The sequence below is a fragment of the Cyprinodon variegatus genome, unplaced genomic scaffold (assembly GCF_000732505.1).
Source record: "Cyprinodon variegatus isolate N-32 unplaced genomic scaffold, C_variegatus-1.0 Scaffold23, whole genome shotgun sequence".
NCBI classification, from domain to species: Eukaryota; Metazoa; Chordata; class Actinopteri; order Cyprinodontiformes; family Cyprinodontidae; genus Cyprinodon; species Cyprinodon variegatus.
This window is the reverse complement of record NW_015150476.1, coordinates 2,144,266-2,156,804: the sequence shown is the minus strand read 5'-3', so window position 1 is coordinate 2,156,804 and position 12,539 is coordinate 2,144,266. Positions and strand designations below refer to the sequence as shown.

At 35.5% G+C, this 12,539-nt stretch overlaps 2 protein-coding genes across 2 annotated transcripts; one reads left to right on the top strand and one right to left on the bottom strand.

Moving 5' to 3' along the window:
- Positions 1–779: 779 nt before the first annotated feature.
- LOC107095788 (microfibril-associated glycoprotein 4-like) lies at positions 780–4,102 on the top strand. The gene is made up of 6 exons (XM_015392088.1): positions 780–895; positions 1,093–1,245; positions 1,843–1,881; positions 1,998–2,094; positions 2,188–2,355; positions 3,802–4,102. The coding sequence occupies exons 1-6, from the start codon at positions 890–892 to the stop codon at positions 4,056–4,058; spliced, it is 720 nt and encodes a 239-aa protein (XP_015247574.1). The 5' UTR covers positions 780–889; the 3' UTR covers positions 4,059–4,102.
- Positions 4,103–6,978: 2,876 nt separating this feature from the next.
- Positions 6,979–11,149, bottom strand: tmem141 (transmembrane protein 141). Its single transcript, XM_015392019.1, has 5 exons — positions 10,978–11,149; positions 10,721–10,787; positions 7,899–7,982; positions 7,683–7,799; positions 6,979–7,521 (listed from the first exon to the last, which is right to left on the bottom strand). Exons 1-5 carry the CDS (start codon positions 11,029–11,031, stop codon positions 7,460–7,462), a joined length of 384 nt encoding a protein of 127 aa, XP_015247505.1. The 5' UTR covers positions 11,032–11,149; the 3' UTR covers positions 6,979–7,459.
- Between the last annotated feature and the right edge of the window lie 1,390 nt (positions 11,150–12,539).

Genomic DNA, 12,539 nt, shown 5'->3' with positions numbered 1-12,539 from the left:
CAACATATAATAAAGATAATAATTAAAATATAAGCTATAACGACTATAGTAATGTGGTGAAACATATAGTATAATAAAACAAATATATATCAGAACTAAAATCCATAATATTTAGTTCCCAAATATATAACAGTATAACTGTTATGCCTGTACAGTCTAAAATAACTATCAAGTAATTCCTCCTATTTATTTTTTATATCTAAAATATTCCCTCTGTATAATAATTATTCAGTGAACCATGTAATTGTAGATATTTAAATGATAAATAATCGGTTAACGGTTTCACCATTTACCATTGGTGTAGATGTTCTCTTTAAGGATATGCATATATTGCTGTTGATCTTTCAGTAAATTAACTATTTAAACCTATGATATGAATAATCCCTATTTGATGGTTACAGAAACACCAGCTTTTTTTGCTTTAAAAAACAGTTGCTGTTAATTTCTGCCAGGGAGACATTTTTTTTTTTCCGCTCACCTGTTTGCTAACCAATTGCAGAGCATTTGATTGTTCAGCAGTAGACAGTCGACTTATATTTTACTGATGCACAGCTTTAATCTTCTTGCTCTCAGCTTGCATTTTTCTTTGATAAGATAACATTTCGGTGAGGATTTCCCATTCACCACAAAGGCCCTTAAGTACAAACAGTCTGTGTGCATGCGGTTGGACTGCAATTACAATCAGTTTGATTTTCTCAACGGCAGACTTTTTTTTTTTTTTTTTTTACTTATTCAGTCAAAAGTGTTATCGAGGTGAAACTGCAGCTGCAGCCTCTCAGGGTGTTGGGGTATAAAAGCATGAAACTGTGATCAGATCCCAACAGAAGATCTCTTAAGACCTCCAGCTGACAGACATCACAGATTGCATCCCTGCAGCACAACTTTCATCATGAAGGTAAGGACAGGATTGTAAAGTCTGAATCTTCAGCAGTTTTGATCCTAAGAGTTTCAGTAAGCTTATCTTAAGCATTCTACAGATACATGGGGCATCCTTTCTGAAATGTAACTCTTTTAGGTTCCTTCTCTGGTTTTCAGAAAGAAATCTTGAGTAAAAACTGTGAAACTAAGATGTAATCTCTTCCTCTGCTGCAGTTGTTGTCCGCTCTTCTCCTCCTGGTCCCTCAGCTGAACAGCTGCACAGCTTATCTCTTTCCTATGGACTGCAGTGATATCTTTAAACAGAACCGTGAGCTATCCAGTGGAGTTTACTTCATCTGTCCCTGTGGACCCACGTCTTGTGTCCAGGTATTCTAAGAAAGGGCAATCAGTTCCCTAAAATCTAATTTCGCTTTTATTTGATTTATTTTAGCAACACTGTGTAGACATCTTCTCCTCATGTGAAAAAGAAGACGTTTTTTTAGCTTTGCTTGGGTTTTTATATAAAACCAGAAAACCTTGGGGAGTAAACAAGCCTGTTATGAATAGATCTTGCATCTTAACCTTGTAGTTTTAGGGACTATAATCTCAGGGTTATTATTTAATTATGGAAAAATTCTTAGAGTAAAATCTGTACAGCTTATTAATGATGATGATGCCGAAGACATAGGAAACAAAAGATTCAACCAAATTTTCAATATATTATATTAAATTGTAATTGTCAGCTTAAGGCACAATGAACAAAGACAGGATAAACAACTCTATATGTTTTGTTATATTTAATAGACACTGATAAAATATCTGGTGTTGAGGTGAACCACACATAAGCAGGTGGTGTGAAACGGGTCGAAAGTAAAGACTTCTGTCTGATGGAGGTCAGCAGAGAGCAAACAGCATCAGTTTGTCTGCAGCAAACAGGAGGGTCATCAGAGCAGCATGTCTGACCTGTTGCTTGTGTCTCTGCAGGTCTACTGTGACATGAAATCTTTTGGAGGAGGATGGACAGTGAGTGTCCGAACCTATCACTTGGAGTTTAGACTGACTGCTCTGCTATCAGAGAATGACTGTGCTACCAACAATCATTCTCTTTTAAACATCTGATTCCTGCTTTATTCACCCAGGTGTTCCAAAGAAGGATGGATGGCTCAGTGAACTTCTACAGGCCCTGGATGTATTACAAGTCGGGTTTTGGGAACGCGGCGGGAGAGTACTGGCTGGGTGAGATATGAAGCTAAAATCAACTCTCAGACAGATTACAAAGAGCTAGAAATTGAGCCTCTGAGACATTGCTTTATCTTTTTCTGATTCTAGGTCTGGAGAACCTCTTCCACTTATGTCACAGAAGGAAGTTTGAGCTGGTGGTAGTCATGGAGGATTTTGAAGGACATCAAGCTTATGCACGTTACTGCTTGTTCAGTGTTGGTCCGGAGTCTTTGGGTTACCCTCTGCATGTGTCTGGATTCTCTGATGGAGAAGCAGGTGGGTACCAGGGGGAGCAACGCAACTTTAGGATAAACAAAGAGAAATACATTTCACTGACTTTCTCAAGGTAATGTAAATACTTTAAAGTAATTTTACAGATTCTCTTTGTTACTGTGGTCATCGTGCTTGAGACCCGTAACATAATTCTAATTATTTATAAGAGCATTAAAATTAATCTTAACAAGCCTGACGCTATGCTAAGCTCTGAAACTGAACTCTGCTCCTCTGTTGCTCAGTTTCAACAAGTTTATGAAAGAGAGACAGCATAATCCAATCCAATTTTATTTGTGGAGCACTTAAAAAAACACCAGCTGACCAAAGTGCTGTGCAGAATAAATAAATAAATGATTGAAACATGAAACAGTACAGATAGAAAACAAAACAGCTAATACTAAAAATAACATTCACACAATCAAATCAATAAAGTTGGGTAAAAGATAGAAGGAATAAATGATAAAAAAGTAAAAAATAAAATAAAATAAAACAAAGCCCACTGTCTTGCGAGGTGTTAAAGCTTATGTGAAAAGGTGGGTTTTGACAAGAGATTTAAAAATAGTCAGAGAAGAGGCCTGTCCGATGTGCTGAGGAAGGTCATTCCAGAGCTTTGAAGCTGCAACAGCATAAAAGTCTGAGCTTCCACTTGAGAGAGCAAGTAGGTCTATAAGGATGTGGAAGCTCTGAGAAGTACGGTGTGTTATGCCCATTCAGGGATTTAAAAGCAAATAAAATACTTTTAAAATGAATTCCAAAATGCATGGGGTAAAATGGAGGAGATGTGCTCCTACTTGCATGTACCAGTTAAAAGGCAGGCTGCAGCATTTTGAACCATCTGTAGATGGGAGATGGAGGAGGCACTAACCCCCACATAGAGGGCATTGCAATAATCCAGCCGAGTGGTAACAAAGGTGTGGGCTACAATTTCAAACTGTTGCCTTGAAAGAATTGGCTTATTTTGGCTAGCTATCTCAAATGATAAAAACTTGATTTAACAACTTCCCTGATCTGGCTGTCCATCTACAAATCTGCATCCACTTTTACCACCTGGCCAAAGAGCCCAGAGCAAAAGTTCAGAGACATCCATGCCTTTATGTCATCAAGACACTTGATTAAGGTAGTGGTAGAGTGGGCATCTTGTTTTTTAAGGAGCGACATAAATTTGACAGTCATCTGTATAGTAATGGAGAGAGAACAAGATAGGACCCAGGACTGAGCCCTGGGGAACCCCACATGAGAGAGGAGCAGAGGAGGAAATGGAGTTACCAAGGCTGACACAGAATAAGGACAGAATTATCCGACTAAATTAATTAATTCTTGTTTAAAATTAACCCCTGAAGTTTAGCTGCACTTAAAATGCACTTAAAATTGTAGTTTAGTTTTAATTCTGGAGATATTTTTACCCTGTGATTTAATTAATTATGTTTCTGTTCTGAAATCTTTTTGCAGGAGACTCCCTGAGTTATAACAGCGGACAGAAATTCTCCACCTTCGACAACCGCCAGGACTGTAATGACGTCAGCTGTCCCAGATTATTCCTGGGGGCTTGGTGGTATAAAAAGTGTCATAAGTCAAACCCAAATGGGGTGTATCGTTGGGGATTTGATGATACACTCCACGGAGTTGGAGTGGAGTGGTCCACATTTAAAGGCGATAACTACTCCCTGAAGTATATTGCTTTTATGATCCGTCCTGTTCATCATTGAGAGCCTTAGATATTAATGTTTCAAGTGATCAAACTGAATATGTAACCTCCTGGAATTAAATTAATTTGATTATAGGGAGTTTTTTTCAGTTTTCTTACTGATATTGTTTGTTTGTTTTTTCTGATCTACTATGTTCTGACAATAAATGAGAAACAAAACAATGTTCTTCTTTCGTGTCTGGATATCCTTCAAACAAAAATCTGAAATTGTTTTTTCAAACAGAGGTTATCACGTCTTGTAAAATCATATTTGTATTTACAGATGAGAGTTAAAGAAAAAAGCACAGAATCTTTAAACTAAAGACCTTCAAGAGATACCAAGAGGCCAGGATTATCTTTAATTGTATTTTGAGATAAACAAAAAAAAAAATATTCAATGCTTTCCCCTTAAAACATTCATTTTCACCGTTTATTTATTTTAGGATTATCTTCCTCCAACTGACTGACTTGTAATATGATCACTGAAAAACTGTACAAATCTTAGTAATCAATTAAAAGTATAGTTAACGCTTTACAGCTTACTGTTAGAAAAAAACGAAAACAAAAATGGAAATACTATTATCATGAAATTTTCATTGTTTTTTTTATAATACATCTAGACCCAGATGTGTTTAGCTGAGTTGATGTAAACCCATTTATAATATGGAAGGAAATTTGCTGTATGTATCATGGTTCATGTTAAAAAGGCTTTTATCACAAAATACTATCAGTTCTTGTTTGCTATTGTCAGCAATAAAAGGAAATCATTATATGAAATGTTTCCACTTTGAGCGGTCAGCCTGATTGCAAATCGCAAATAGTTATTAGACTCAGTCTGCAAGATCGCTGCAGTCAGCTGCCATCAAGCTTCTATGAACCAAACAAAGAAATTAGGCTTCTGCACAGACGTCCTGCCTGACCTGCCTGGGCTTGAACTCGCCTCCTGTCGTCATCTGTAAAAACTGTACTGGTGATTAATCCTAAACTCACTGTCACGTTGTCACAAAAGGATTGCATAAGCATTGAATAATGCAAACCTCTTTTCTGTTAATTTTCTTGTCTGACTACATTTTGAATGCTTACATATGTGTTTTAAAAGTTCCAATGAGTGTGATAGTTTAACTAATTTTCAGACTGCTTGCTACCCTTTTTCTTTATGCCTTGTTATTGCCAATGCAAAAAGGACTCCAGCTTGCCAAGCATTCCAAAGACCCCTCCATCTGTCCATTCCTTAGATTATGCAAGCTGATCCTCTGTATTGTTTCGCAGCTTTACTCCATCATCTCTTCTTGGCAGTTTGCTGTCCGTTTCTCTGCCTTTATATGGCTGTATCAGAGCATTTGTGACACTGAGTCTTTGTTAGGAGGCTTAAAAATCTTCCAGAGCAATATCAGCATTTTTGCAAGGAATAGGAAGTGGGGGTGGATTCAAGCTGGGAAAAAGATGTGTGGGAAAAAATAGAACAATAACTTGTTGCTAAAACCTTTCATTTTTAGATTCCCTCTGTATTCAGAAAATTTCATTTCGTTTTTCATTACTTTCCACTCCATATTGTTTCTTCACAGTAGCTATGGTTTGCATTCACTGGAGATTTGAAGTATGTTGGAAGCCTATTTTGTTTAGCACAGCATGTTGTGAAGTCTTTATTTCCAGAAGTTGATTATGGGAGGATCTATGAGGAAAGCTAGCCTTTGGTTTGAATCGGTTTCTGGACCCTTCCAGGGCAGCTGCATCACATTATCTGTAACAATTTTAGGGATGAAGGTGATAATAAGTTTGTGACAGCCACATCACCTTTTTCAAAAAGTTGTTTATCATTTATGTGTCCAAAGAAATTGAGAAGATAACCGTTACTCTGCATTACACCTCTGTATTTTAAAAGATTACTTATCTTCCTGCAGAAACGGTCAAATAAACTACAATTGCAATGATTTATTTGTCTTATTGAGAACTGTTTGGTCTCTAGACACAATATAATCATTCCACGAAAACTTTCAAATGTTAAACAGAAAAATATCCTACAGATTTTTTTTTTCTGTGTAATAGATTTTATTAGTGCAGATTTTGTTTTCAAAAGAATATTTTCTGTTTTACATTGATATAAATTAAAATCCTTTCGATAAGCTTAAGTTTATCTTTTTCCTTGAGTTGATATTTAGATTTTAATCAGTCTAGACATAAATATCAAAAAGCTGAATAATGCTCTCTATGCAATGTTTTTAAAACACAGATTTTATTCCCCTGCTTATACTTTTTCCCTTCTTGTTAGACTATAATTCCGGCACTGAACAAATTATTCTGCTTTAAAAAGATCATATCTGGTTTTTTTCAACCTTATTTTGACATGATGAATATCAAAATCCTACAGGTTAAATAACATTCATTCTGGAAGGTATTTAAACTACTTTAGCTCCACCACCTTCAACAGTGACTTGCTCAATTTTTCCTTCATTTTTACAATTGGAAACACTGGAGTGTGGGTGTATTTATTTAACAAGGATTAGAGCAGGTTGACTCACCATATTACGTCACTAGGTTTTAGGTTGACATATTTTATTTTTTTAATCTAATCACATCCATATATGGCAATATGTTTTCCAAAGCTTCATATGGGTAAAAGTTTCCTTTGATCTTCATTCTGACCTGAAAATATCTCTAAAGTAAATTCCTTGTTTGAATCATTCGAGTTTTTTTCTGCCTCAATGTTTTGCATCTCCTCTGCGATCCTGTTTGTGCTTTTCACTCTAAAAACTAGAATATGTATCCTGATGATTCTTGTTTTTGAACTAGTAAAAGGTACATTTCAAAAAGTCAACTTCTAAGGAGGTATTGCTGATATTTGTTAAGCCAACTTTTTTGTATTAATTAATAAATTACAGTTTTCTTGAGACACACAGTTTATTTAACCTTTTCTGAATTGACAGCTATACCGTTTTTTGTTTGTTTGTTGCAGCTGATAGCATCAGAAGAAACTGTTGGATTTCAGCTTTTACTGGACGTTCATGTCCTTAAAAGCTAAATCTGATCAGTAGCTGGTTTAAATCCTCCGAGAAAACAGGAGCACCAACATACTGCTGGATGCGTCCCACAGTGGCTGCTGGTGGATCACATTCTGTTGCATGACAAACAAACATGTCCACACAATATAATACCAGATCAACAGGCTTAACACCAGATTTCTACTACAGACCCAAATTAATTCCTGACCTGCTGTTTAGTGCATCTAGTTCTTTTCTAATCCACTTTAACTCTTTTATAAAATTCAAAAGCCCAATAAAGTCTCAAACCAAACAATACAATTTATTTCTTAAAGCACATGAGAAAGAAAGACGGAAACCATGTAAAATAAATACAAAGTGCAGGTTTTTGCACTGATCTCTGCATATTTTCTGAAAAACAGGTAGCATAGATGAAGGACTAGGTTTATTCCATTACATCGCCATATTTTGTCTTCTCAGCTGCTTTAGATTCCTCTGGATGAGAAACTGTAGGACAAAAGAAAAGTCCACATTAAGGACACATCTCAGTAGGCTTTATCTATTAGAACATATGAACATAACTTCCGTAAAAATACAGTTTCATCTAAATTTAGACAATATAAACAGCGATCAACAACTGCCACAAGCACAAAACACATTATTCGTACTGGTTGGTCTCGGAGGTGATCTGTCCGGGACTTTCCCTGTCTCAAGAAGCAGCCACAGGTCTGAGCATTTCTGTGTTTCCCAGCGAGTCACTGCATAACTACAAAACGAGGACGCCACTGAAATAAAACAGAAACAGGGTTTAAAATAAGATTTAAAAGAGTCAAGATGTTTGTTATCCACCTGGAATTAGAAAATCTAATTCTCATAGTGGTCACCTATTGAAATAAGCAGATTCCACTGAAGGGGATAAGGGAGCTTCTTCTGTAGAGCCTTCTGGACGGCAAAGAAACCTGCAGCACCTGCAACAGCATTTAGAGAAGTCGGACAAGCAAGAAGGGAATAATAAGTAAAATATTGAAAACTCAAAGGGTTATTCAATTTTGAATGTATATTTCTTGTTGCTTTTCTAATTCTTTCAAAAATTGACAAGTCTTACTTTTAGAACTGTAGAAAGGACAAAATATAAGAAGGAATTCTACCAGTAAAACAGGCAGTTTCCCAAAATAAATATATAAAATCTGTACATTTGATATGCGCTAGGGCTGCAACTAACAATTATTTTGTTAATCAATTAATCTGTCGATTATTTTTTTGATGAATCAATAATCGGATAGCAAAAGGTTCCTTTTGAAAAGAAGGCTTTTTGTGAAATTAAACCAAGATAAAATGAATCTTATCCACTTGAGGATTGCTGGATAGAGCATACTGACAGATGAGAAAGATTTAATCTTAAATGCAAAATGTTTACATTTACAAAAATGTTATTTAAAAAAAATCCACTGACTTTGTTTCCAAGTTTGAAGATGTTTAGCTTTCCACCCATGAACCTATTTCAATTCAAAATATCAGGAGTTCGAGGCTTTATAGAGTGGACGAAAAACAAAGTCTTGTTTTGGCTTAGAAACCATGCAAATTGAACAGGAACAATTTCTCCAAAAGGAGGGGGTCATTAGAGACCTGTCTATGTTAGATACCCGTCTATGCCAGAGACGTTGACAGGTGGCAGGTATTGTGGGCTAACAAAGATCCCGAACGACCCCTGTTCCTAAAGGGTGGACCCATCCATCTGGTTCAATTTGCATGTTTTCTAAGCCAAAACAAGGATTTATTTTTGGTCCACTCTATAAGGCCTCAAACTCAACACTATTTCTGACATTTGATTTGAAAAAGCTTCCTGGATGGGAAGCAAACTCTTTAAACTTGGAAACAAAGTCCAGTGGATTGTCTTGTAACTTTTTTTGGACTGACTATAACCTGGATGACTGAGAATCTCTACCAGCAAAATTTTTACACATTTTATTTTTTTTTTTTACAATTTGGTATAATTGCTGCTCAAGGAGGGTTTCTCTGTCAGCTAAAGTGTCTGCACATTTAAGAGCCTCTACACTCCAGTTAACGATTAACGAATTACTAAATTAGTGGACAATTATTTAAAATCGATTAATCATTATTAATTCTTTCAGCTCTAATGTGTACATTATAACTTCGGCTTAAAACGCAAATCCAAATGTTTCACCTCTAAATTTAAATCGGCCTGGTTTAACATCTGAGAGCAGCAAAAGGCACATCCTTTAAGGAGACTGAATGGATGGAACAGTCAAATCCTTTAACCAGCTAACCGATCAAGATGACATCCCCTCCAGACATTTATTTAGGTATTTGCAGGTACGTATTTTCATATCTTCAAAAGCAAGGTTATGTCCTGGTGGGTTCTCTCACTCTTCTATAGAAGAAGTGCTACAAGACCCTGAGCCCCGAAAACTAATAACCAGGTTATATGGTGCTCTGTTCCCCCCAGCTGAGGGCACCAGTCATCTTAAATTGCACCTGGGAGGCTGATTTGGGGACATCAATCCCAGATGGTAGGTGGGGTGATGTATGGCTTAGCTCTCCCGGCTGCTTGTCCACCAACAAAATTAATGAACAACAATTTAAAATCACCCATAGGCTGCAGATTACACCAATATTAAGGAACAAATTTAACCCCACACTTTCAAAATACTGTAATAAATGCAAGATTTCAGCGGGAACATACTACCATTGCATCTTTGACTGCGCCCTCATTAAAAAATTCTGGATAAAGGTCTGTAAAGAAATATCTGACATATTTGGTAAGGATCTGAACCTAACCCCACTGTCTTGTATCCTTGGTTTACATCCTGCATTGAACTTATATTCTTATATGCTGAGACTGCTAGACGGTGTGTTCTTCTTCAATGGATCTCTGACAAACCTCTTATGCTTTGACAACTAATTCCCTTGGAGGCAATGACCCACTGGCTTAAGGACAAACCTCTGTTATTTCACAAAACATGGGATCCATTCTTAGATTACATTGGCATAGAGAGTGCACGGAGTATACAGAAAGGACTCTATGGACTTATCTGGTCTGAGATTCCTGGAGAACACCATACTTGAGTGTGTATTTAACCAATTATTATAGTGACACTGTAATGCCTGAATATCTGCTTATGTATCCTTTTAATTGATTAACTAATCTGAGCTTTAATGTTGTTACATGTTTTTGTGTTATTTTGTTTTGTTTTTTTCTTTCTGTACTATCTGTACTCTATAATATTATTTTTTAATATATTGTTACAGATTTTCCTGATTTAGTTTTATTTATGGACTTACTTATCTTTATTTATTTTTTATCTTTCCTGTCTTTCACTGTTTGGGGATTTTGTTGCCTGTATAAGTTGAAAAACGTAATAAAGATCTGTTAAAAAGAAAAAGAAAAAAGGAGACTGAATTAAGTCCCAGAGTTAGTAAATTATTAATTCAGAGATTAAAGCTCCATCATTTGGTTTAAAATGCTTCTTAATGAAATTTCACTAACAATGTTGCATTCATGTGAAAACAAAGATACTGCATTTGGCATCTGTAACACCATTACCATGTAATTATATAGGATTCAAAGTCAAAGAACAAGAAAGGTCAAAAGAAAGGACAGGGCTCTATAGCATAAAACACGAAAATGTTAATTAAAACCACTTGCAATCTAAATAAGGCATTTCTGAGGTGATAAAAGCATTACCCAACACAAAGCTCCCAGTTCCCTTCATAAAGGCGTGAGACTGACAGGCAGCATAGCTCTGCAACCCCTGAAAGACAAACACAACCATATCAAAGAACCAGCTTCTACCTCCTAAAAAAAAAGAAAACCCTCTTTATTGCTCTAGTATTTGACGTTTAAACAAGTCTAAAATCAATTAATGTTAATTACACAGCTAAATGTCCTCCAGAGATTCTGGGTCTTTAGGCAAAAAGAAAAGTAGAAGCAGTAATTCTTACTGGGTGTTTTGCTGCTATTGCGTCGTCCACTTTAGTCAGCCCAAGGTTCACCATGGTGGCAAGTAGGTTCAATTTAAACGCTTAAATTTAGAGTATAAATTGAAATTTAAATTATATCAAACAGTACACATACTTCTCCTATGTGTACTGTTATAAAACTTCCGCGTTCTTCTTCTTCTTCTTGTTTATTTTTTTTTATAGCGGTTGGTAAAACCGTTAGGTAAGCATTACCGCCACCAACTGGTCAGGAGTGTAGACCACATGGCAAAAGAAAACTATCCTGTTATACAATTTAATCTGTTTCAAACACCCAAATATAACCTTATATACACGGTTTCCTGTTGCAGTAAATCAACAATGTCAAGTTTCTTAATTAACTTGTTTCTCTGAATCAAATATTTCCTACAACTCAAAATAGCATGTTCCACTGTCTCTTCCCCACAGTCACATTCTCCTGTCTGACGTTTCCCTATTAAAAATAATGACTTATTCAATCCTGTGTGTCCTATTCTAAGTCGAACTTCATTAATAAATAGAAAATCTATTTTTAAAACTGACTGGTATGAAAAAGGTATGGTATTTGTAATTGCCTTGGACAGTCGCAGTGTTTTCCTAAATCATAGAGTTTATTAATAAATTTAATCTGTGCTGTACTTTTAATTAATACTTAAAAGTATGCAAAGCTATTCCTGAAGCTCTGTTCCATCTCATCCAAAACACCTTAAGACATTCAAATGTTACTCCATCTTTACCCAAATTGAAAATTGGAGAATATTTTGTGACTGATAAAAGATGTAATAATGGTATACTTGTGACTGCCTTCAAATCCCAATTATTTAATGATTATTATGATAGTTTTTTGACAACAACTAATGTGCCCTTAATTGAGAAGGCATTCGCTAAATTTGTTAAATGACCGGTTTCACCAATGGTTAAAGAGACTCAGATTAAAATCTCGCACAAAATTTACCCAGTGGCAGAATTTTTGCATAAAAGATTTAAATTGGATTTAACATGCTGTGCTTTTTGTGAACGTCCGGATTGAATCCCTTAATCATCTTCTTTTTTTTTTTTTCCTGTCCCTTTTCTTTTAAACCATGGAGAGACATAAAAAATGGGTTGTCCCTTATAATTGAGGACATCCAAGAAACAACAATCACCCACGTGTTGTATTATGTTGATTACCTTGATAGTAAGATTTCAGATACGGTTAATATTGTTTTGCTTCTCAATTATATACATTGCTGTAAATGGAGAGGTTCTACTCCTTGTTTTGATTTTTTTTTCTTAATCAATTTAAATTGCATTACTCCTCATTGAAAAATTTTAAATCTGTTTCTGCCAAAAAAAAGTAACTCTCAGTATTTATACTTTTCTTTAGTTTTAAATCTTGCTCTATGTTTATTCATTGGCCTTATTGTTTATGTATCTGTTCTTGTTTTTAGCCCCATATTTATGTCATTTTTTTTCTACCAACGTTGAAATGTCTGTACTTCAACGAGACTTTGTACACTATTGGTTTGTTTTATATATATATATATATATATATATATATATATATA

Bases quoted from the DNA above. Each gene is read 5' to 3' on its own strand.
- tmem141 (XM_015392019.1), bottom strand. From the start codon at position 11,031: ATGGTGAACCTTGGGCTGACTAAAGTGGACGACGCAATAGCAGCAAAA. The intron at 7,983-10,720 runs GTAATGCTTTTA...ATGCTGTTGCAG, and splicing joins AACTGGGAGCTTTGTGTTGG to GTGCTGCAGGTTTCTTTGCC. The intron at 7,522-7,682 runs GTACGAATAATG...TTTGTCCTACAG, and splicing joins ATCACCTCCGAGACCAACCA to TTTCTCATCCAGAGGAATCT.
- LOC107095788 (XM_015392088.1), top strand. The intron at 1,246-1,842 runs GTATTCTAAGAA...GTGTCTCTGCAG, and splicing joins GACCCACGTCTTGTGTCCAG to GTCTACTGTGACATGAAATC. The intron at 2,356-3,801 runs GTGGGTACCAGG...ATCTTTTTGCAG, and splicing joins ATTCTCTGATGGAGAAGCAG to GAGACTCCCTGAGTTATAAC.